Source organism: Canis lupus, chromosome 14 (genome assembly GCF_003254725.2).
Source record: "Canis lupus dingo isolate Sandy chromosome 14, ASM325472v2, whole genome shotgun sequence".
Lineage (NCBI taxonomy): Eukaryota > Metazoa > Chordata > Mammalia > Carnivora > Canidae > Canis > Canis lupus.
The window spans coordinates 38,033,190-38,059,793 of record NC_064256.1 but is presented as its reverse complement, the minus strand read 5'-3'; the positions used below and the strand labels follow the sequence as shown (position 1 = coordinate 38,059,793).

The window sequence follows — 26,604 nt, the reverse complement described above, 5'->3', positions numbered from 1 at the left end:
AAACATAACCCAAAACAAAAAGGAAATAGGACTATCACAGAAATTAATGAAATGGAGAATAGAAAACCAATACAGAAAATCAAAAAAAGCAAATGTTAGTTTTTTGAAAGAACACCAAAATTGACAGACCTTTAAAAGGTAAACTGACCAAGAAAAGAAGAGCAAGGACTCAAATTACTAAAATCAGAAATAAAAGAGGGGATATTACCATAGGTGCTGCAGAAATTCTGAAACTCATTAAAAAGAAACAGAAAACCCCAGCAGACTTATAACAAGATTGAATCAGTAATCAAAACCTCCTACAAAAACAATCCTGGGATTGGATGCTTTCAAGGGTAAACTATGAAACATTTAAAGAAGAATAAACCATCAATCCTTTACAAACTCCTCCAAAAAAACATAAGTGAAAAGAATACCTCCCAATTCAATCTATGAGTCTAGTACTATCACTATTATCAACATTAGCTAACATAATAAGAAATGAAACCTATGGACTAGTGTCTCTTATCTACAGCTGCACAAATATTCAACAAATATTAGCACATTGATTCTAGAAGCATATCAAAAGGTTCATACACCATGACTAAATGGGATTTACCACAGGAACACAATTATTGTAAAAGAATAAAAAAATCATGTTATTGTCTCAATAAAGAAAAAATATTTGGCAAAAATCAGTACCTTCTCAGGATAAAAAGTCAATGAACTAGGAATAGAAGAGAATTTCTCCAACCTGATGGAAGATTATCTACAAAAACTCCACAGCTAACATCATGCTTAGTGATAAAAGACTGAATAGGTATCTCTAACACCATGAACAAGACAAGGATGTCTACTTTTGCCACTTCTATTCCACGCTGCACTGGAGGTTCTAATCAGGGCAATTAGATAATAAAAAGAAATAAATGGAACCCAGTTTAAAGGAATAAGGAAAACTATCTCTATTTGTACATAATATGATCTTATATATAAAAAATCTTGAGAAATTTGCAAAAAAAATCACAACAAATAAATTCAGCAAGGCTATACATTTATAATGAACAATCTGAAAAGGAAATGAGGAAAACAAATACTTAGGAATAAATTTGACAAAAAGAAGCATATGACTTGTACACTGAAAACTACAAATATTACTGAAAGAAATTAAGGAAGAATAAACTATAAAGCGTTAGAGAGTTATGGATGAGAATTGGACCACTTTATCCCCAGAACACTAAAGAGATTTAGGACTTTGAAGCAAGAAGCTGAAAACTGGAGGTGGGGGATGTAATTATGGATATGGAGCAGGTTAATCCATATCTTCTCTGTCCATCTTGTTAGAGAACAGTATCAGCAGGAGGGATATCTGAAAACTCTTCTCTGGAAAATTTAACAGCTCCCTTCAAAAAATATATATATATATACTTTAAAGATTTTATTTATTCATGAGAGAAGCAGAGAGAGAGAGGCAGAGATATAGGCAGAGGGAGAAGCAGGCTCCCTCCAGGGAGCCCAATGCAGGACTCATCCCAGAATCATGACCTGAGCAAGGCAGACACTCAATCACTGAGCCTTCCAGGTGTGCCCTCAAAAATATCTTATGCCAACTTTTTGGTTCCTTCAACAAAACAGATCTCTCCTTGCCTATCTCATATAATAAAGCTCAGCCAATTACCCAGATCTGCTCAAGTACACAGAGCTTCCAATCAGTTATTACACTTACTTTTAGGTATGAATGTACCGCCAAGGATCAGTACATAAAAAAAAGAAATCCTCTAGCATAAAAGGGAAAATACGTACAAACATACCACAAACAGAAAAAATAACCCAGAGGAAAGCAGAGGTAATTTAGCTATAGACAAAAACCTAAAGAAAGATATACTATGTACTATTCTTAAAGATACATTAAGATATAGCCCCCACAAATAACAATGCTGTGGAAAAAACAACCAATAAATAGAAAATCCTAAAATGAAAAATAGGATTACTCATGATAAAACAATGGAATAGAAAATGAAAAACTCAAGATAATCGTTTAAAGAGTAGGATAAAAAAAAAAAAAAGGGATAGACAACATGATTTAAAAAAGAGAGAGAGACCGAGAGAGACATTGAGAAGATGAATCCAGGATGTTTAACATCCAGCTAACAGATTCTACAAAAAGTGAACAGAGAGAACATGGAGAAATCATCCAAGAAATAACAATTTCTCAGAATTGAGGGACATGAGTCTCTAGTCTGAAGAGTACACTAGTCATCAGCACAATGAATTAAAAAAAGATGTACACAAAGGAATACCATTATTAAATTTCATAATATTGAAAAACAACAAAGTGAAACAAACAAAAGACCTTGAATGTCTGTGCAAAAAAAAATAAGGTCATGTATGAAAGAACAAGGATTACAAAGGCAGTGGCATCAAAAAAAACTGGATTCAAGAGTAACCTCTTTTGAGTTTTACAATCTCGAATTTCTATTCTTGGTTAAGCAATCAATCAAATATAGGACAGAAAATATACATCTTCAAATACAAAGATAAAGAAATTATACCTCATACACCATTTCTTGTAAGGTTACAAAAGGATATGTCCCAGCAAAACAAGGCTACTGTGAACCCAGGGGAGCAACAAAAGGAAACACTCCCATGTCAACAGCAGCACAGACAGAACAGAGAGCATCTCATCTTCGTTGAAGCAGGAAGGTCTATGGTTCTTGAGACAGAGGTCTCCAAGAAAACAAACATGACTTACTGGATGAGAGTTTGGTTTAAAAAAAAAATTACACACATACACACATAAAATCAAGGAAAGACAGGAAGAAAAAAGGAACTCCAGCAATTGCTGAATGGAAGGAAGGAGAGGGAGAAGCTGTTTAAGAAAGTAAAATTCAATGAACTGAAACCAGACTTATTTTTATATTGGGAAGTGAGTCAGGAAGTCAAAAGATAAAGCTTATATTGGATAAAGCAAGAAATTGCAGAATGAGGACATTATTAAGAAATATGAAAGACTACCAAATAAATAGCAACAAACATGAAAAACAACTCTTTCTGGTAAGTAGGCCAAAGCAATACAGGCAGTTAATTTTTCTATTTACATAACTTTAAGAACTACTTGATTAAAATACTGTACATGTATTAAGTTGATAAAATGAGAAACAAAATACTTTAAAATACTTAAAATACTTAGGTCATAGAGAGGTTTTTACTTAACTATTTAACCAGTATTTGTCTGAATTTAGTGACTTGCAGTGCCTACAATGGAATCCAAGGCCTTACCATGAAGAGATTACAAATAACACATGGTTATTACTCCTCCAACCAAACCCTAAGAATTTTAGCAATAAGATTACTCACTGAAAATAAAACCTTGAAATACCAGATGAAAGCAGAGAAACATTAAAATTCACCTAAAAGAGATGGAGTGACATTAGGCTAAGAATTAACTCAGAATGGCTTAATGGCATTAATATACCTGAAGATATAGGTATATTAATTAAAAAGGGGCTCAGTCAGCAATAGAAACACAGAAAGGGGAGTTATAAGGGCAACGCTGGCTTGTCTCCTGCATTGTTCAGGGGAGAGAGCATGTAGATTCCCATATGCAAAGGCCCATACGTTTACAAAATAAAGACAAATGTGCTTTAGGCTTCATAACAAGTCTATGACATCATCTAACTTCTTGATGTGATCTATTCTTATCAGGTATATACTTCTGACATTATTGCTTAATTTTCCACATAAATATGCAAATATGGAAAGAATGTAAAGATCATAAAATGAATGTTTAGTTCACTTAATAGTTAGGCTTCCCATCTCTATTATTTTTGTTTTATGTCAACCTTTGTGACCTTAATTAATGCTTCAGGAAGATGAATCACTGTTGATGTGCTATCAAAAATCAGGTTTATGATCTTGTAGGACAGAGCTACAAGGGAGAATGCACAAAATTCACAAAGGGATGGCCACATTGGGGGGGGGGCAGTCTGAGGATTCAGCAGGTTTCCCTCTTTTCTTTTTGCTAAAATGGGTTAAAAAATATAAATTTTCACATAAACATCAGTTGTACAAAATACAAAGTTAATAATGATTCTGCTAAAACTCCTAATACTTGCATTTAACTACCATTTCTGGATTAAAAAGTTTGGAGAAGCTACTCTCACTGGGCGACAAGCTGACAGGACTTAACTATTAACTATTTCAAGAAAGCTGTAGAGTCACTGAGTTTTTTAGGATCATCTACTTGTTTATTTCCACTGGCATATTCAAAAATTCTTCGGGAGGGCAGCCCCAGTGGCGCAGTGGTTTAGCGCCGCCTGTGGCCTGGAGCATGATCCTGGAGACCCGGGATCAAGTCCCACATCAGGCTCACTGCATGGAGCCCACTTCTCCCTCTGCCTGTGTCTCTGCCTGTGTTTCTATGAATAAAAAAAAACAAAAACAAAAACAAAAAACCTTCGGGAATAAAAATAATAATCTGTCCCACCCTACTCTTTGATTTCAATTAAACAGCAAAGAAAACTTACATGGCACTGTAGTTCCAAATCTAGTGGGATTCAACACTATGAACCTGTTTTTCAAGCTTCTTCGTCCCACACCTTGAGCGCCTATCAATACTAATGTCTTTCTCTGGAAGGGAGGCATTTTGGCTACCTCCTCATATATCTGGATTTCATGACGATCAAATTCTAAATATAAAAGTAAATGGAAAATCATCATATTCAGTTATCTTTCAGATGGATGAAAAACTTCTGCAATTCTGTTCAATAAGGGCTTAGTTGTTGGATAGGTAAATATCACTTGAATTATACTCACTAGAGATTTGTTTTCATAAATTCATTTTTAAAATAGTTTTAAAAATCATTTTTATATTGGTAAAGTACAATAAACTATTTTATATCTTGATTTAAACATCTGCTTCCATCTATTTGCTCTCAAAAATTTGTCTAAGCTAGAAAATACCTGTGCTTTACCTTCATCACATATTCTATCCACTTAAACCTTATCAATTCATCACTAGAAATAATTCCTTTAATATATATATAATCAAATTACAAATTAGCTTATGTAATTTGTTCAGCCAACTAGTGTATATCAGATATAAAAGATGGCAGTACACCTAGTGTGGCTGCTTCAGTAAGTCCCATAGAATGAGTATGCCCATCCAATAATATAAATGAATGAATACTGCATGCTGAGTCCAGCAAATACCAGTTTGATTAAATAAATGCATTCGAACATGCTGACAACTAAATTTTAAGATTCTGAATTTATATATAAAATGTTGGAGCCAAACTATTTTGTCAAAACACATTCCAAAATTAAATCTTAGTGAGCAAGTTTTCTATTTTGCAAGAAAGCTGTAAGGATATATATCCTTCATATATAATGAATAATAAGGCCAAAGTGGGTTTGAAATAGTATATTACCTGTTATTAGTTATAACTCTCAATCTGCAGTAATAACACTTCCTCCTTAGGTGATTATCTTAATAGTAACTCTTTCTTTGCATAATTTCTCCACAGAAGATTACAACAACATTAAGGGAAAGTCTATTTTCCCCTTATTTTATTATTATTATTTCCATTATAGTGTGCTATTTAGTTTTATTACAAGTGTAGAGGCAGCTCTGAAGTCTATAAAGTATATTAAAATTGTCAATTCCTTTCAGAAGGCTTTCTCATTCAAAGAGCTGCATTTCGTGCCTGTCAGCCTCTAGAACTGAAAAGAATAACTATGGTAGTTGTCATATTTACCTTTTTTTTAGTCTAAAAGATTTAAGAGAGAATCCTACTAGATCAGATTAAGATTTGTTTGGTCCAGTGTTATTTTCCCAAAACTATCATGGACAATGTTAAGGCAAGATATAGCTGCTCTTAATCATCTCTTTTAGTATCTTCATCAAGGCATTTCTTTAGAAATGATATATAAATTACCATCAAGGTTCTATGAAATAAATAGTATTAATAATACTGTTCCTTCATTAATACAAGCATAAATCGTAACCAATTCATTTTATTGTAAACTATACCTAAAAAAAAAACCAAAACAAAACAAAAAACCCACAAACCACTCTGGTGACAGTACAAGTATATACAGTATCAAGATTTAAATAATGTCTTCATATTATATTGTACTGTGTTTTCAAGTGACATCCCCTTACAGTTGGGTATTAATCTGAATTACTTTCATTTAAAATTATATATTCAGAGTTTATGCCACATTAATCAATGATTAAAGCTATCTCACTTAGACTTTTCGAAAAGGTATTTAAAACATACCTGCATTTCTGGTTGTGAGATACATCATCTTTTTCTTTTTTTTGCTACTTATGGTTCCACAAAAAGGTCCTGAAGGGTGACAAGACAAATATAACTTAAAACAGTATGTCAGAATATAATAAAACTGCCCTGTGGTATTCTATAGGGGTGGGAGAATTACCTTTCTAGTGTTGTGTCCTACAGAGCAGAAGGGGGCAGAAGTGAGTTGAGCCACTAATTTTGATAACTATACCAGCAGGTGGCAGAGAGGGATCAAAAAGTTTACTTTTGAGAGAGATACAACAAAGTAGATGGGATGGATTAGATACATTTTAAATAAATTTATTTGCTGATTCAGATGAAAAGAGGAAAAGAAAGGTGATCACAAAGGACTACTTGTTACACATTGTTTTGAGCTCATCACCTGAATTGTCCCAGTCTCTTCTAACAAATGCCTTTCTCTTCTCTTCCAGGAACTGGCTTGGAATGAGACCAGCGCTTCCTCCCTCTTTTACATGGCTAGCCTAGAATCAAATTAATGAATTGTATATCTCAGTGACCAAACCTTGAGACCATATTCTAATAAGTAGGACAAGTAATAGCAAAAATATACTGCATTTGCTCTTCAAAACTGACCCTGAGATTTAAATCCATGGCATTGTCAGTTAACGATACTTAAACATTTTAGTGCTAAGGAATCAACTGGCACCTGCTCAATCTGCCATTTGGTGTCGAAATTCTGGGACCAAAATGCAAAAGTTTAAAGGAAGGATCTTTACATTACTACAACTTTTTATTTATAATGCTAAATTAGTCAGCAAATGAAAAGGAATAATAATTTTTATGTGTTAAAAGGATGTTTCATTAGCACTGTGTATTAAAAGGATGTTTCATTAGCACCATTAGTAAGGTATTTACTATCAACCTTAGGCCTACTAGAGAGACAGAATCTGAATATCCTAAGTTTAAAATAGGTAAAATTACATCTACTGTCAAGAAAATGAATTTTGAAATCCAAAAATGTGCTGTTTTAAAATAGTGGCTAAAGAACTGGCTACTAATGGCTTATATTCCACAAAGTTAGGGTCTTTTATCTTTACAACTTGCATTGAAAAATCTGGTATCATTTTTAGCCATTAGAATCCTAAAAAACAGAATTAAAGTAACAGATCACTAAATGCAGGAAAAGACTGAAATAATGGTGATAGGATGAAAAACAGAACTAAGAGATAACATTCACAGAAAGGAGTAAAAGAGAAAAATCTCCTGGAAAAGTTGAATAAAGGAAACAGCCACAGAAAAAGTTTTTTGAGGAGAGTTCTAAGAAATTCAGTGGAAACCTCTAGAGATCATGGATTCTGTTTAATTTACCTATTTTTTGTTCTCTCACTGCAAAATGCACTTGTACATAATAATATCTTAATTTAAATTTAAGGACACATTAGTGGGATTGTTCTCATTCTTGTCATTCATTCCTCCTTAGAAGTCAATATAACTTTACAGAGCTAACATGAGTTACTAATACTTCCATTTAATTTAGAGTTAGGGCTAGGTTCTGGGTCCTTTCTTCTTACACCTTGCTTTTAAATGAGAATCTCACTTGTTCTGACAGTTTAAGGGATTTTAGACTTTGATTTGTCAGTTTCTCTAGCTCTGAATACTGTGGGTATTAGCCAGTGTAAACAATTACAAAAACAGATTTAATTCTGCTGTTAGAGATTCCTGAAAGCTGTACTAAGGGCAAAGTAAACAGAACATGATTGCAGAGATCTTTAGAAAATGAAGTGGAGGAAAATACAGTGATAACATATATTCCTTTCCATATACACAGATTTCAATCCAAGACCAACTAACACTAATCATAAAGCAAACCTTCATTTCTCAGTAACTGAGAAGAGGTGGGGAAACAGACTTAAGAGCCTAATAAAGTATTTTTTATTTGCCATGAATGTATATAGAGGGAGACAGTATAGAGACACTACTATACACATAATAAAAGACTTCTAGATTAAACAAACAACAACAAACACTGAGAAGGGATGACCCCAAGTGCATTGTTCTTGCCCAATGCCATATTTGACCACAATCACTAATGTGAAGAACCAACTGTTCTAATCCCTAATCCAACAGAATACCTCCACAGGCTAGTTAATTCTGCATTAACAGCTACTCACAAATTCCCTCTCAATTTGCTCTTCTGTCCACAAAATTAGCAGCCATGAAGCAGGAGCTGTTCATGCAGGAAAAATGATTTAAACAAATGCTAATACCTTCTTTCTGAGTATTCAGATATTGGCCAGATCTAAGATTGAAAATAAAAAAGCAGCTGAGGAAATTATGAGAAGCATACTAACCTGCCACCAGTTTGGATCTTCTCTGTTTACAATTTGAAGAATTTCTCCTTTTGAAAACTTCAATCCTGCTTCTTTACAGGGTATCAGGTTATCATTGTATGGATTATAATCAAAATGACATTTCACAAACACCTAAAACACACAGCACAATTTAAAGTAGTAGAGATGTATCATTTGTCACTAGATTTTTGAAATCTTTTTCAAATCACTATTATTTAATTGTAATTGACAATTTACTTAGTAAGGAACTTATTCTACTCAAATAAAAATCAATGATTAGACATTAATAATTTGACATTAGAAAAGAAGATATAAATATTAGTACAACTAAAATTTTGTTTCCTTTTTAATGTCTAATCTTAAATCAACAATCATTTCACTCTATCATTCTGACACTTTCTCCAAATCTTTTCACGATTTTCCAACTAACGTTGTGTAATATCTATGCAATTAAATGCCACTTTCTGATTAACCCCCAGAAACAATATATGCAGCTGATTTAAGGCATATATTTCAGATATAATAGGACTTTTTTTTTTTTTTTTTACTTTTTGAAAGAGCCCTAAGACCAAAATTTAACAATGAAAGTTCATGTTGAGGTCAGACCTGAAATATATTTAGTAACTTAAAAAAAATTAAAAACCCAAATTTCATCACTAGTAATATATTTTTTTATGATCACACAGATTCACAGTGGCCAAAGCTAGTGTGGTAAATACTTTTTTGAAATCATCCTGCTCTGACTTAAATAATTAGCATTAAATTAATTGTAAGAAAAACACTGAAAAGGCCTTGGAACTAATTCTCAATTTAAATTCACTAAACTATACAAATTTCTTTTAAATACATTTTAATAATAAAAGTATGCCAGTTACCACTATTAGCTCCAATAACTGGAATATTTTGCTAATTCACTTTAAATTCTAATAAGTTACGCATTTTCAGTATTTGATGGCAAGTTCAGATTACTTCCTTAAAGCTTTTTTCATGCATATTTATAAGAATTCAAATTTTATCTACTGAAGAATTAACTTGGCATTAATCAGCAGGTAAACTTTAACAAGCAGAAGAGCACAAAATTAGTCAAAATAACATTGTTATTATATTTCTGTAAATGTAACCAAACAATATATTCAAGTAACACAAGCAGATACATTATATTATTAGTGTGGTACAATGTAATGTGATGGATGCATATTAAGACAATTTTAAAGTAACTAAGTTTGGAAATATGTGACAGAATTTTAGTTATTTACAATTAGATGATTGTGGTAGAAAGCATTCAGAACATTTTCAGTAACTCTGGAAAGACTAATTATTTAAAAAATCAGTAAGCTAATAAATTTTTTGATATACAATTTTAGATATATCTAAAAAGCAAGCATACAAGCAATATTAAGGTTGCTAAAATGTGACAACTGGCTAACTGGACAATAGCATGCAGCTCAATGTTTTGGCAATGGCAAAAAAAAAACCCCAAATTATTAAGTTTATTTAATCAAGGTAAATTTAGTTGGCTGATAAGACAGAAAAACGGAATACCAGAGAATGTCCTGGAATGACATCATACCTGACGGACGTGTGCTGGATGCCTCTCCATACTGATGCAACTCTAAAAATATATTTTTCATTGCATAAATAAAGCCAGACTTTTAAACTGACAATAAATTAACAAAATATAAACAAACTACTGGCCCATTTTGTTACTTCACTCATTTGGTAAAGTAACTACTCCCCTCATTAATTGTCCATAGGGTATAACACCTGAAAATTATAAATAATAGAAGCAAAAAGGTAGAGGTGTTTGAGATGAGGCAGAGAAAAAGGATGGGTATGCAAAATTGTAAAAAAACTTGAAACTCCTTACTACTCAAGAAAGCTGCATCAAATGAATAGTAAGAGCATCCTGTCATCTAACTAGGAATGTGTTTATCATTCTTATCTGTGGGACAACATACATCTTGTAACCATAAGTTCTGATTTTCTGAGATAGTCTAAATTTCAAATATTTATTCCCTTACTCCCATTAAATTATTCTGGAAATGTCATTATTTGTGGAATACACCTCTCAAATATAAAGGATTTCTAGAGGAACAGTTCTTATTATTTCATTTATTAAACTAATTTTAGAACATTATTCTCATACTTGAAAACTCAGATTAGCCTGGTTTTACTTTGACTTTTAAAAATCTGTCTGGAAAAAAATAAAATAAATAAAATAAAATATAAAATAAAGTATAAAATAAAATAAAAAAATATAAATAAATAAAATAAAATAAAATAAAATAAAATAAAATAAATAAATAAAATCTGTCTGGAAAATAAATTAACACAACCTTTGCTCTCAAGATTTTATAATGACCTTAAAATCATTAGAGATTTGACCAGATTTAGTATAATTATATTCTATCAAGTATATTGTAAAGTGTTTTACTAATAGACTATGGATGTTAACGGTTCATTCATTATTAAGAAGTTACTAAACATAATTTACTAAAATTTTTCAATCTTATATTCTTATCACTAAAGAAAAAACTGACCAACCAATAATCTAAAGTAGATTGAACAGAGAATGGGAAGTACAAATGGCTTTTTAAAAATTTTTTATTTTTGGGGGATCCCTGGGTGGCGCAGCGGTTTGGCGCCTGCCTTTGGCCCAGGGCACGATCCTGGAGATCTGGGATCGAATCCCACGTCGGGCTCCCGGTGCATGGAGCCTGCTTCTCCCTCTGCCCGTGTCTCTGCCTCTCTCTCTCTCTCTGTGACTATCATAAATAAAAATTTAAAAAAATTTTAAAATTTTTTATTTTTTAAGATTTTATTTATTTATTCATGAGAGACACAGGGGTAGAGAGAGAGAGAGAGAGGCAGAGACATAGGTAGAGGGAGGAGCAGGCTCCATGTAGGGAGCCCGATGTGGGACTCGATCCCGGGACTCCAAGATCATGCCCCGGGCCGAAGGCAGGTGTTAAACCACTGAGCCACCCAGAGATCACCACAAATGACTTTTAAACACAAAAGGTATTCAACATGACTCAGAATAGAAATATAAATTAAAACTATATGATGATAATATCTTCTTCCCATCAGATTAGCAGAAATCCAAATATCTGAAAACATTCTATAGATAGGACTATGGGCCAATAGGCTTTTTTCTAATAGGTTAGTGGAGGATCTGGTTCAGTTCCCCTGGGAGAACAATTTGACAATAGCTATCAAAATTACAAATGCAAAAATCTCACCTAGTAATCCACCTCCGGTAGTGTATTAAATAGCAATGTTACTCAGACATATGCAAAATGACTTACGTACAAGAGTATTAACTACTAAAGTATTCCTGGTAGAAAAGGATTGGATGCAACCTAATTGTTCAATAATACGGAATTGGTTAAATAAATGATGATAAATCTATGTGATATAATACTATGCAGCCATTAAAAAGGATGGGGAGGCAGTGATGTGTCAAGAGGCAGTCTATGTACCAATAAGGAAAGATCCTAAAGATACAGGGTTAAGTGGAAAAAAAAAAAGTGTATATACTATGTAACCTTTTCATTGAAAAGGAGGTGGAAATGGATTAATATATAATTTTTGCTTACTTGCATATGAATAAAGAAACTTTAGAAAGATAAACTAATAGCATGATTTCTTATGAGGAATGAGGACTAGGTTTTAGTGGATTAGGAGAGAGATTTCAATTGAATACCTATTTATATTTCTTGAATTTTCAACCATGGGAATGATTCACCTGTTTAAAAATTAAATTTAAAAATTTTATGGTATCTTAAAAATAAGATAAAATGACTCATGCTTCTCACTAAGATGAACTAATAAAGGACCCTCCAACCTGAAACAATTAAAATATTGGACAAAACTTTACTAAACATTTTTTTAAGACATCAGACAATGAAGTCCGTGATCTCTAAAAAATGGAAATAAACAGCATGAACTTTTCAGTTGCCCCTGCTAACTGCACAGAACAAGTTCCCAGGTTGCAACTCAGGAAGGAAGAATCTCGGTAGAGCCTGGTGGTCTCCAAGTTGAGGAGATGAGCTGGGTGACCAGAGAGATCAAGGTGGTTGCAGCATACAAAATAGAGTAGTCAGTGAGGAAAAGGTTGCACACTCAAGAACTTCCGAGCACTCCCCTCCAGTCTTCAGCAGAATATTGATCAGTGTGTGGATATGAGGAAACTATTCAGTAAGGTAAAGAACCAGCATGGTAAGGAGCAATATCATCAGGTCATACAGGGTGAGAAAAATTTCTTTTCTTATCAAAGTGAGTAGAAAAATCTCAGTTCATGAGGCACTGAGTAGTCAAAAGGATTATGCCCCAAACTTAATCCTGCTCTGGTTGCACCTAACAAAGCTTAAAAAGCAAGATCTGAAAGGATCAAACTGCTCCCAGTTAACCTAAGTATCCTAGAACAAAGTTTAAGAATTTTCTGAGTACAAAAATATCCAGCATTCAACAAGGTAAAATTCATGATGTCTAACAGCCAATCAAAAATAACCAGGTATGCAAATAAGCAGGAAAATATAAAATGCAGAGAAAAATCAATTAAGTGTGATCCAGAAATGATAAACATGATTGAATTAGTAGATAAAAACAATAAAAACATTAAAATAGTTATTTTAACTTTACATATTTTGTTTTGTTTTTTACATATTGTATTCTTATGTTCAGGAAGCTAGAGGAAGGACTAGCCATGTTATGTAGAAACACAACAGATATAAAAAAAGACTCAATTTAGATTTCTGGAGATGAAAACCAAACTATATGAGATGAAAAAGTACACCACAAATGATTAAGAGATGGCACAGTGAAAGAAACAGATAAGTAAACTTGAAGATAAAGCATTAAAAGATTAAAAAAACAGGGGGCAGCCTGGGTGGCTCAGTGGTTTAGCGCCGCCTTCAGCCTAGGGTGTGATCCTGGAGACCCGGGATCGAGTCCCATGTTGGGCTCGCTCCCTGCATGGAGCCTGCTTCTCCCTCTGCCTGTGTCTGTGCCTCTCATGAATAAATAAATAAAATCTTAAAAAAAAAAAAAAAGAAAAAGTGAAGTAAAAAGACTGAAATAAATGAAGAGTATCACTGAGCAATGGAACAACTTCAAAGAGCCTAATATATGTGGAAGTGATGTCACCAAAGGACAGAAGAAATGGGCAAAGAAAAATAATCTGAAGAGGTATTAGTCAAAATGCTTCCAAATTTGAGGAAAGAGTCTTTTCAACAAATGGAGCTGCTGGAAAACTGGATATCTATATGCAACCCCCACTCACCCATATCTTATACAAAAATTCATATCCATTTAGTGTACATCTAGAGATAGATGTAAAGCATAAGACTATACAACTGTTAGAAAAAATACCAAAAAAAATCTTTATGACCTTAGGTTTATACAAAAATATTTTACACGGAATATAAGCATTATCTGTAAAAGAAAAACATAGAAAAACTGGACTTCATCAAAATTAAGAACTTCTGCTCTTTGTATTACACTGTTAAGAGAATGAAAAGGCAAGCCTTTTCACTGTGAGAAAATCCTTATAAGTCATAATTCTGATAAAAATACCCAATATTCAAAATAAAGAACTCTGAAAACTAAATTAAAAAACAAACAATAAAAAATGGATAAGATTTGAAGACAATCACCAAAACAAACATAAAAAAAAAAACACATAGAAAAGATGCTCAATATTAAATAGTCATCAGGAAAATGCAAATTAGAATCATACTGAGGGCAGCCCCAGTGGTTTAGCGCTACCTGCTAAATCAGAGCACCCAAGGGGTGATTCTGGAGACCCGGGATCGAGTCCCACACGTCGGGCTCCCTGCATGGAGCCTGCTTCTCCCTCTGTTTCTCCCTCTGCCTCTCTCTGTCTCTCATGAATAAATAAATAAAATCTTAAAAAAAAATCATACTGAGATACCACTATACAACTACATAGGTGTCTAAATTTATAAGGACTCACCATAACAAATGTTGGTGAAGATGTACAGTAATTGAAACTCTCATAAAATGATGCTGGGAATGTATACTGGTACGACCACTTCTGAAAACAGTTTAGACACTTCTCTGAAAGTTCAATATATACCCACCATGACCCAATCCTTCAATTCCTAGGTGTTCACCCAAGAGACTTACATGTAATGTCCACAGCATCTTTATTTATACAGCCCCAAATTGGAAACAACAAAAATGTTCAGCAGCCAATTAATGAATAAACTGTGGTATAGCCAAGCAATGGAATACTACTCATCAACAGAAAGGAATCAACTACTAATACACATAAAAAGATGGATGAATCCCAAAAGAATTATGCTGAGTGAAAGACAACAGATTTAAACCCAAAAAACAGCAAAGAAGATTCATGTTGTATGCTTCCATTTATATAAAAATAAGGAAAAATGTAAACTAAACTATAGTGACAGAAAACAGAGCAGTGCTTGCCTGGAATGCAGGGGGAGGTGGGAGGGAGCATGGAGGAAGTACTATAAATGGATACAAAGAAACTCTGGAGTGCTAGATATATATATCCTGTCTTGATTATGTTGATGGTTTCACTTTAAATATAAACTTTATCTCAAAGATATTTTTTAAGTAAAAATAAAAATTTTAATAGTACTGAAAAAATAAAATATTTCACAGGACTATGCTGGACCTATGCAAATGACAATAATTAGTAGAAGAAAAGAAATTAAATGGATGAAATGGCTGTAGAAATAGCTCTACCATGACCCTTATGCTAAATTAGAATGTGGCTGTTAATTTGGGAATATGTTATCTTAACATAGTGCAAGTGCTCCTTACATATCCCCAGTCTCAACACATATTTTCAGGCCCATTTGAATTTGCAATTAGAACAAGTGACAAGGTGGTGAATGCAGTGATCTTAGTTGCTACAAAGTTCACTATGACAATAGCAGAGATGATTAAGGATGAATGTTATTTTTCGAAAGATTTTCAAAGTATATGAACTCAGCCTACTCAGTTAAATGCAGCCACACACACATTTTCAATTAGCAGGGAGACTAGATTATATGTTTGCTTAAAAAAGCTTTGAGGGACAATGCACACTCCTATATGGTAAATCTCCATCTGCAGGCCACAAATTTAAGCTTCTGTCAAAAAATTAACTTAAAAAATCTATTATACTAGACTGTTCAGAATTATACTCCTGTTCTTAATTTATATCACATTTGAATAATTTGTTCATGCAAAGCCTACTTTTACTTATTCCTTTTAATAATGTGGTAAACAGCCAAAAACTTGCACCCAAAACAGAAGCTAGAACCTTAAGCGGTCTTCCTGCTCTCATTTCATTCCATCCCATCACCCTGGCTTCCCCAGCTAAAGTAACCTTTACCTGAATTTTGTGTTCATGAATTCCTTGCTTTCCTTTCATACAGTTTTACCATTGTCCAAATATATACATTCTTTTAAAGTATGCATTTAGTTATTTTAAACATAAAAAAATGTTATCACACTATAGCATATAATCTTTTGGGATTTATATGCTTGTTAATATGTTTCCAGTTGTATATATATACAAACTGCTCTAGGAAATGACTGTTTTGGTATATGTGAACACTCAATTGTGATAATGCTAAACTCCCCCCACCCCTGCAGTTATACGAATTTACACACCACCAGCAATGTAGATAGAAATTGTACAGTCACACGCACACTTTTTGCCAACTGAATGTTATAAAATGGTATTTCACAGTGTGATTTTTAATATTGCTTCATAGGTTCACTGATTGTGTCTTTTACTTGATTTGTGTATGTAAAGTGAAACAGGAACACAACTTCATATGCTATCCCTGTTAATAACCAGTTTCATTCACTGAATAGTCTCTCCCCTTCTCACTAAAAGATATATCATCTTATCAAAGTAGTACATGTGTTAGCTCTCTTTCTGAACTCTCTATTGCATTTGTCATTCTATTTGCTGCTATGCCATTACCATGATGGTATCTTAACTCTCCTACAGATTAGTAATGCCCCAGTCCCGCTTTTCTACCTCAAAAGTGTCTTTACTACTCATCATATACTATGAAAAACTTTATTGGAATTTCATTGAATCTAAAAGTCAATTTGAGGAAAATGCACACCTTCACAACATTGTCTTCTTATCCATGAAAATGATATATCTGCTATTTAGATCTTCATTGTAATATGTGTGTGTAGAGGCCTTGAATATTTTTGTTAGATTTATTCCTACACATCAATGTAACATTCCCTGACTTTATTGTAAATGATGTTTGTCTTAGTTACCTATCTTGATGTTTGTTGATGACATACAAAAATGAAACTGATTTTTGTATATTAATCTTATTTGTAAATATCTTGCTCAACTCTTATTTCTAATACTTTATATTAGAGGCATACTTTATGTCTTAGGGGCATTCTATGCAAAAAAATATATATTATTTGAAAATAGTAATTTTTGATTTCTCCTTTCCAAACTTTGCTTCTATAATTTGTCTATTTGTGCTTATGAAACTTCCAATAAAATATTAAATAGAAATGGTGTTAATTAACATCCTTCTCTAGTTTTATTTTTTGTAATGAGGCAATAGTTTGCCCAGGACAGTCATTGTTTATGCCTATCGTTCCAATATAATTAGTAATCATTTCCTCATTTGCTTTAGAAAATGACCCAATTTAGATGTTTTGGCTCACTTTGGAAGCCTTCATATTGTAGTCTCTTTTCTTTTTTATGATAGATAGGCTTAAGAACTGCCTCAGGCTTGGATGACTTCTAACCCATTTCAATCTTTTCTCCCAGTTCCAAAGGCTAAATAAAAGAGTTTGAGAAGGCATGGGATGGGAATAAATTTAAGCCTGACAGGACTAAAGATCCTTGCATTTCACTGTTCAGTCCAGTTCACCAGGTACAGAATCTACAAAGGAATTTGAGTCAAAGTGTTAACATGTAACATGTTAATATAAAAATTTTAAAAGCCTTGGTAAACTGGTAAAAAATTCTGGTTTAAACTACAGGGATAAAAATCTTCCTAATTATCACAACACACACACACACACACACACACACACACACACACACAAATCTTAGGTTTTACTTTTCCAATCTATTCAGGTCCAAATGGCAATGTGCTAGTTGAGAAATACAGGAGGTCTGAGAGGTACCAGTGATGTGAAATGTCTAATTTCAAATATTTCTTTTATGATTTTTTTTTTTCTCTGAAGACAAGGTCTCTACCTTTATCTCAACCAAAGTTCACTATAAGCCTATTTACTTTTTGGTGTCAAATATACATACTAAAATTCATGACTAAAATATTCTGTTCTTCATATTGAAGGAGGATGGCAGTAGAGTAGGAGGATGTTATGCTTGCCTTGTCCCACAAATACAACTACATAACTGTCAAATCATCCTAAATACACCAGAAATCTACCTGAAGGCTGGCAGAACAAACTCCACAACCAAAGGTGGAAAGCACATCGAAGAAGGAAGTGCAGAGACATAACTTGGGAGAGAAAGGGATTGTGGCCACTATGGTAGGGAGGGAGCGATGATCACAGAAGAGGGGAAAGACAGATTAGCATACAAGGGAGGGCATTGGGAAAATGAATACCCATATTAGTTGGCTTGGAATGTGAGAGGGCCTAAATTTCTTGAGTTCCTGCAACCAGTGAGACTTAAAGCCTGGAATTTTAAAGGTCCACATGCTTGGTTCAGGAGAACTCAGAGGGCATCGGGGCTGCTCTTGGAGAGAAGGCAAGGGCAAATAGCCTGCAGACACACAACATGGAAACAATGATCTGAAGAGTCCCCAGGGCACACAGTGGGGAGGTTAGCTGCTCATTTTGAAGCATGTCTTAGAAAGGAGGCAACATTCATGGGGAGATCCCTGTTGAAACATAGGAACTGATATGCACCATTTCCCTTCTCTGCCGCTCCGCACACAGAGCAATCTGTGGGAACCAAGCCTGTGCTGACACTGGCTACGTAACTTGCTTATTCCAAACTCCATTCCCCAACGCTTTGGAAGAACCACCCTTTCTAGTCATGCTTGTCTCAGTCCCAACATAGTGGCTCACCTCCTACAGAAGACTAGCACAAATCCCTGCCAACACTTCATCTCCTGACCCAGGAGTTTGCAAGGTCTCAGTTCTGGTGGTGGTGGCAAAGGTCTCATTTCGCAAGCGGACCAGAACATACCAAGTTAAAATGTGCCACACACAGACCAGAGATCAAACACTGCCCACAACAGGCAGAGAGCCTCTGCAAATGACTGGCCTGTAGGATAAAGCAGCCAGCACACATTGGAGACACTCCTGGAAGCACCAGGTGCTGGGGAACAGGTGCTGGGCAACAGAGATGTAGCTAACTTTTCTAACACAAAGAAACATTCACAGAGACTAAGATAAAATGAGAAGACGGAGGAATTTGTACCAAACATAAGAATAAGACAAAGTCATGGCAGGAGATCTAAGTGAAACAAATTTAAGTAATGTGTTTGATAAAGAATTTTAAGCAATGATCATAAGGATACTCAATGGGCTTGAGAAGAGAGTGGAAGACATCAGTGAGACCATTAACAGAGATAAGGAATAACAGCAGAAATGGCTTAATAAACAAAGTGAGAAACATGCTTGATGAAATGAACAGCAGGCTGGAAGAAACACAGGAATGAATTAATGACCTAGAAGACAGAGTAATGGAAAGTAATTACACTGAACAAAACAGAAAAAAAAATTATGCAAAATGAGAACAAACTTCGGTAACTTAATGACTCTAAAAAATATAATAATATTCATATCATAGAAGTCCTAGAAGAAGGAAAGAGAGAAAGGGGAGTAGAAAATCAGGAGAAATAATAGCTGAAAACGTCTCTAATCTGGGTAAGGAAACAGATATCCAGATCTAGGAGGCACAGAGAACCCCCAACAAAATTGACAAAAGCAGATCAACATGAAGACATATTGTAATTAAAATGGAAAAATAAAATGGTAAAATAAAAATAGTAAGAGCAATAGGATAAAAGAAAATAGTTACATACAAAGGAAATCCCACAAGGCTATCAGTGAATTTTTCAGCAGAAACTTTCCAAGCCAGAAAGGAGTGGCATGATATATTCAAAGTGCTGAATGGGAAAAATCTGTAGCCAAGAATACTCTATCCAGCAACAAAAACTAAAGGAGTTCATGACCACTAAACCAACCCGGCAAGAAATATTAAAAGGAACTCTGAATAGCAAAGACAGACCAAAAATGATAGTATGAAGGTAGAAAACACAAAAGCAGTAAAAATGAATATTTCTGTGAAAAAGCAGTCAAGGAACTCACAAAATAAAAAGATGCAAATTATGACACCATATATGTAAAACATACATAGGAGAAGAGTAAAGAATGGATTCAAACATAAAAATCATAAATTTAATATAAACTGCTATATGCAGATGTTATATATAAACCTAATGATAACCACAAGTTAAAAACCACTAATGAATATGCAAATAATAAAAAGAAAGAAATCCAAATATATCACTTAAGAAAACTAGCAAACCACAAAAGAGAAAAAGAAAGTATCAGAGAAAATGTTCAGAAACAACCATAAAACAAGTACAAATGGCAATAAATATGTATCTATCAATAATTACTTAAATGTAAAAGATCTAAACACTCCAATCAAAAAGATATATGGTGACAGAATGGATAAAAAATAAGACCCATCTATATGCTGCCTACAAGAGAATCACTTTAGACATTAAGACACCTGCCAATTGAAACTGAGGGGATGGAGAAATTTATCATGTAGACGGATGCCAAAAGAAAGTTGGAGTAGCAATCCTCATGTTGGACAAAATAGGCTTCAAAACAAAGACTGTAACAAGAGACAAAGAAGGACACTATATAAAGGGAACAATCCAACAAGAAGATATACCAACTGTAAATATTTACACACTCAACATGGGAGTACCCAAATACATAAAACAATTAAAAACAAACATAGAGGAAGTAATTGATAATAATACAATAATAGTAGGGGACTTTAACTCCCCACTTACATCAATGGAAAGATCACCTAAGTAGAAAATCAACAGAAAAAAAATGGCTTTGAGTGACACAATGTAGCAGATTGATTTAACAGATATATTCAGGAAATTCCATCCTAAAATAGCAGAATACACATTCTATTCTAGCACACATGGACCATTCTCCAGAACTGGTCACTTATGAGATCACAAAACAAGCCTCAACAAATTCAAAAATACACCATGCATGGTTTCTGACCACACCATTTTGAAACTAGAAGTCAACCAGGAAGGAAAAACCTGGAAAGACTAGGTTAAATAACATGATACTAAGCAATGAATAGATCAACTAGGAAATCAAAGAAGAAATTTAAAAATGCATGGAAACAACTGGAAACGAAAATACAATGGTACAAAACCTGCTGGGACATCCTCAACAAAATACTACCAAACCAAATCCAACAACACATTTAAAAAAAAAAAATCATTCACCATGACCAAGTGGGATTTATTCCTGGGTTGCAAGAATGATTCAATATTCACAAATCAGTCAACACGATACACTGCATTAACAAGAGAAAGGATAAGAGAAAGGATATGATCATTTCAAAGAACACTGAAAAAGCATTTGACAAAGTACAACAACGATTCAGGATAAAAATCCTCAACAAAGTAGGTTTGGAAGGAACATACTTCAACATATAAAGGCCACATATGAAAAACTCACAGCAAACATCATCCTCAATGGGAACAGAGAGCCTTTCCCCTAAGCTCAGTAACAAAACAAGGATGTTTACTCTCACCACCTTTATTCGACATTGTATTAGAAAACCTAGCCACAACAAAAAGATATAAAAGCCATTAAATCAGCAAGGAAGAAGTCAACTAACTGTTCACTTTTTGCAGATGACATGATACTATATAAGGAAAATCCAAAGACTCCATCAAGAAACTGCTAGAATGATCAATGAATTCAGTAAAGTCACAGGGTACAAAATCAATCTACAGAAATATGTTGCATTTCTACACACCAATAATGAAGCAGCAGAAAGAGAAATTAAGAAAACCACCCCATTTACAATTGCACCAAAATTAGTAAGATACCTAGGAATAAACCTAACCAATGAAGTGAATGACCTATATTCTAAAAATCAAACAATGATGAAAGAAATTAAGGATGATATAAAGAAATGGAAGGATATTCCATACTTATGGATTGGAAGAACAAAAAACATTGTTAAAATATTGATAGTTCCTATACTATACAAAGCAATCTACACATTTAGTGCAATCCCGATTAAAATACCACCAGCATTTTTCACAGAGCTAAAACAATCAATCTTAAAATTTACATAGAACCACAAAAGATGGGGATCCCTGGGTGGCTCAGCAGTTTGGCGCCTGCCTTTGGCCCAGGGCGCGATACTGGAGTCCTGGGATCGAGTCCCGTGTCGGGCTCCTGGCATGGAGCCTGCTTCTCCCTCTGTCTGTGTCTCTGCCTCTCTCTCTCTATCATGAACAAACACACACACACACACACACACACACACACACACACAAAAGAGCCTGAATAGCCAAAGTAACCTTGAAAAAGAAAAGTAAAGCTGGACACATCACAATTCTAGATTTCAAGTAATATTACAAAGGTGTGGTAATCAAAATGGTATGGTACTGGCACAAAAACAGAATCATAGATAAAAAGAACAGAACAAAAAACCCAGAAAGAAATCCACAATTATATGCTTAATTAATATTTGACAAAGCAGGGAAGAATATCTAAGGGAAAAAAGACAGTCTCTTCAACAAATGGTGTTGGGAAAACTGGACTACTTTCTTACACCATACACAAAAATAAATTCAAAATGTATAAAAGACCTAAATGTGAATCCTGAAACCTTATAAATCCTAGAAAAGAGCACATGACATTGGCCATAACAACTTTTTTTCTAGGTAGGTCCCCAAAGGTAAAGGAAACAAAAGCAAAACTAAACTATTGGGGCTCTATCAAAATGAAAAGCTTCTATACAGCAAAGGAAACCATCAACACAACTAAAAGGCAACCTACAGAATGGGAGAAGGTATCTGCATATGGCATATCAATAAAGAGTTAGTATCCAAAAATACTTAATTTATAAAACTCTGCACCCCAAAATCAAATAATCCAATTGAAAAAATGAACAGACATTTCTCCAAAGAAAACATACAGATGGCCAACAGAAACATGATAAGATTCTCAACATCACTTATCAGGGAAATGCAAATCAAAATTACAATGGGATAGTACCTCACACTTGTCAAAACAGCTAAAATCAAAAACACAAGAAACAAGTTGATGAGGATATGGAAAAAAAAGGCATCCTCTTGCACTGCTGGTGGGAATGAAAATTGGTGCAGCCACTGTGGAAAACAGTATGGAGGTTCCTCAAAAAGTTAAAATAGAACTACCCTATGATACAGCAATTGAACTGTATTTACCCAAAGTACAAAAACACTAATTCAAAGATACAAGCACCTCTATATTATTACAGCAGCATTATTCACAATAGCCAAGATATGGAACCAGCCTAAATGTCCATCAGTTGATGAATGGATAAAGAAGTGGTGTGTGTGTGTGTATGTATTATGGAGTATTATTCACTCATAAAAAGAATGAAATCTTGCCATTTGCAATGGCATGAGATAGAGCTAGTGAGTATCATCCTATGTGAAATAAGTCAGTCAGAGAAAGATAAATGCTGTATGATTTCACTCCTGTGGAATTTAAGAAACAAAACAAATAAGCAAAGGGAAAAAGAGAGAGAGAGAACAAGAGCGAGAGCGAGAGCAACCAAGAAACAGGCTCAATTATAGAGAACAAACTGATGGTTACCAGAGGGGAGGTAGGTAGGAAGATGAGCGAAATAGGTGGTGGGGATGAAGGAGTTCACTTGTCATATTGAGCACAAGGTGATTAAAATAAAAGCTTACGGAAAGTATATATTCTATCCTTCGAAGAACAACGTGAAACAGGTACTCAACATACGTTATTTCAAAGAATTATATGAACATATAAAAACTACTTTTAAGTTCTCATACTGAAAGAAGATCGTTGGCAGTATCATATGTAAAAACTTATAATTTCACTTACTCATGCAACAATACATTTACGGAATGAAGTTGAATAATTAAAGGCATCAATCTAAAATATTGATAGACATTTCCTATTTCTACAATATGTAGGCCTTTAAATCCTCTCCTCAGTTCCAACACTCCCATCATGATTGCCAAATCTTTCTCTGCAATTACTTTTTTACGTTTCTTTCTTTATAATTCTATTATACCACCACCTCATCACCACATCACAAGAACAGCTACTTTTTGAGCGCTATGCACCAGGCATTATGAGAGCTTTACATGAATTAAGTCATTTAATCCTCATAATATCTTTTGAGAAAAGAAATATTATCCCTAACTATATATATAAAACAATGAAGCACAGACAGGCTAAGCTAGTAAGAGGTAGCATTGGTATTTGAACCCAAATAGTTAACCTTTAGAGTTGTCTCTCAGAAATCACCGCACACCTCCAAAATTCTGCTTCCTGGTTACAGGATATCACTTCTCTTCTTTTGGAATTCACTCAACATGCTGAAACTAGATGATTGCTGTCATTACAACATTCCCCTGTTCAATAATCTACTTTACCTAAAAATTAGTTATAAAAATCAGATCAAATGTGTACAATTCAGGTATTCAAGATTTTTCTCAATCTATATACCCATCCTCCCTTTCTGGCCTCATTCTCCATTCAGCCATCACATGAACACTAAGCAAGAGGTAACTGGAGCTATATTCTTATTCTCTCATAGGAACTAATACAATGTCTAAAACATAAGAGGTGCCAAAAATGTTTGCTAGATTAATGACTAAAAGACCTTATGATTCTTCAGATACCTAGCCATAGGTTACTGCAATGCTAGGGTTCATAGTGTTCACAAAGACATTTGGTTATTCCTTTCTTTATAAGAGAGTGCTAATCATTTAAAAATTTAAAAATTCACCCATGACAAAATAAGGCAATTCAGAACACTTAAATCATAGTTTTTTTTCCTCTTTTCTTTAGCAAAAGAGTAGTGGTGGTTATATCCAACAGAGTGATTAAAGAAATGAAAATATTCTTAATATTACCAAGAATTTTATTACTGACCTGTTGAGGGGTTATGGTATCTCTATAGCTTGGTAAAATTTTTAGGGTGACACTTCCACTAATATTTTTCAGTAATTCTTGTAATTCCTTTGGATTGTTTCCAACCTCATGACCATTGACTTCTTTAATGATATCTCCCACATGAAGCAGACCTTGTCGATCTATCATTCCTCCATGAAGGATTCGGGCAATTACCAGATCATTATTTTCGACCCTAAATGTTATACCCTAAAGGAAAGAAAAACCCAGAATTATCACTGGTTTTAGATTATTAGGAAGAAATCTTAAATATTCATGAATAAGAAAATTCTAAAAGTAGGTAAGTAAATTGTTCCTACTTTCCCCCTATTCTCTCCTGTCTCAATATTTTAATCTCATTAAACCACAGGCAACTGAAATGACATATACCACCCTATGGAAATTATATTCCACAGGATAAAAAGTTCAAAGGAGAAGAGTAAGTATCTAAGCATTGATGGCCTTGTTTCAAACTTCTCCTTTTTTCTTATAGTCAGGACTCAGAAATATAATTTTAGCAGGGAATAGTAAATTTCACTACTTATGGAGTCCTACCCATGCCTTCAATTTTTAATAACTTTCTTCTGTGTTTTGATACCATCATTAGCAAGCAACTTGAGTTCATTTCTTCAAAGGATATAGAAAGAAATGGAATAATTATCTCTTGTAATTTTTGCTGCCCATCAGCAAACTTCTGGCCTCTATTTCAATTTAACTTTTTATTTTGGTTTAGTTTTGTATGCTATTTAAGAGAGCATCAGTTGTGTATTTATATACAAGCCAAAAAACACTGGTAAAACAAATATACATGAATTGATGTTTTCATAATAATAATAATACAAATTTTGGAAAAAAAAGGGGGGGTAGTAATTGAGGCAAAAAAGTCAGATTTCAGATTTTAAAAGGCACAAATTTATCTACTCACCAATGGCTCCCCAGCTCTTTTGTGAATACCAAGAATACGAATGGCATCTACTGGTAATAACTGATTATTGATAGAAGAATTATTCATTTCTGGGCTTGATGGAGGTGAATCGTAACATTTTGATGCCACAATATCATGGGCCTCCAAGAGTGACTATAAGGATTCAGAACAGCCTGTGGTTATTAATTACTGATGGAAAAAGTTATTAAAACTAACAGTTCATTATCCTACTAGAGTACTAAAACCTTCCAAAGCACACATTAAATTCTAAAATATGAGTTAAATCAAATGCAACAGAACCTTTTAAATATGAATATATATAGTTTAATCAACATAAACAATATTGTATTCCTTGTTTCAAAGGATTTGAAGAGACTGATAAGAGTTTTGTGACTTTTTAAAACAAGTGACATGTTCAGTGGAAACTGAACCTAGATTTCCAAGTGTGGTGCACTCAAGGCACTGGAATTCACTGCTGACATTGTCATCAACATTATCATCATTCAATATTTATCATCAAGCCCTATTTATTAGGTATCATACAAATTCAAATGGTACAGGGGCTTCTGGGTGGCTCAGTTAGTTAACCATCTGCCTTTAACTCAGGCATGACCTCAGGGTCCTGAGATTGAGCACCCTATTTCTCCCTTTCCCTCTGCTGCTCCCTCTGTCCTCTCTCTCAAATAAAATAAATAAAATCTTTTAAAAAATTCAAATGGTACAGACCCTAATTTTTACTCTAAAATTGTTGTTAGCAATACCATGTATTTTTACACATATAAAATGTCTAATAAATAGATAACCAATAGAAAATGGATAAGTATCAACATCTTATATCAGTGATGAAAGATTTTATATTACTGATAAAGGCTTT

The 26,604-nt window shown here is 33.9% G+C and overlaps 1 protein-coding gene across 11 annotated transcripts in view; it reads right to left on the bottom strand.

Annotated features, from left to right (window-relative positions):
• PALS2 (protein associated with LIN7 2, MAGUK p55 family member) overlaps positions 1–26,604 on the bottom strand; it is a 106,793-nt gene that overhangs the window by 14,779 nt on the left and 65,410 nt on the right. For 7 of the 11 annotated variants that reach the window (XM_025464398.3, XM_025464399.3, XM_049093717.1 and 4 more), the window contains exons 4-10: positions 25,731–25,883; positions 24,788–25,015; positions 10,161–10,202; positions 8,591–8,722; positions 6,661–6,760; positions 6,258–6,326; positions 4,503–4,664 (exon numbers count right to left, since the gene is read on the bottom strand). In XM_025464398.3, coding sequence (XP_025320183.3) covers positions 4,503–4,664; positions 6,258–6,326; positions 6,661–6,760; positions 8,591–8,722; positions 10,161–10,202; positions 24,788–25,015; positions 25,731–25,883 — 886 coding nt within the window. The remainder of the gene's footprint in view (positions 1–4,502; positions 4,665–6,257; positions 6,327–6,660; positions 6,761–8,590; positions 8,723–10,160; positions 10,203–24,787; positions 25,016–25,730; positions 25,884–26,604) is intronic. The other 4 variants (XM_035698291.2, XM_035698290.2, XM_049093718.1 and 1 more) reach the window with 1 other exon arrangement.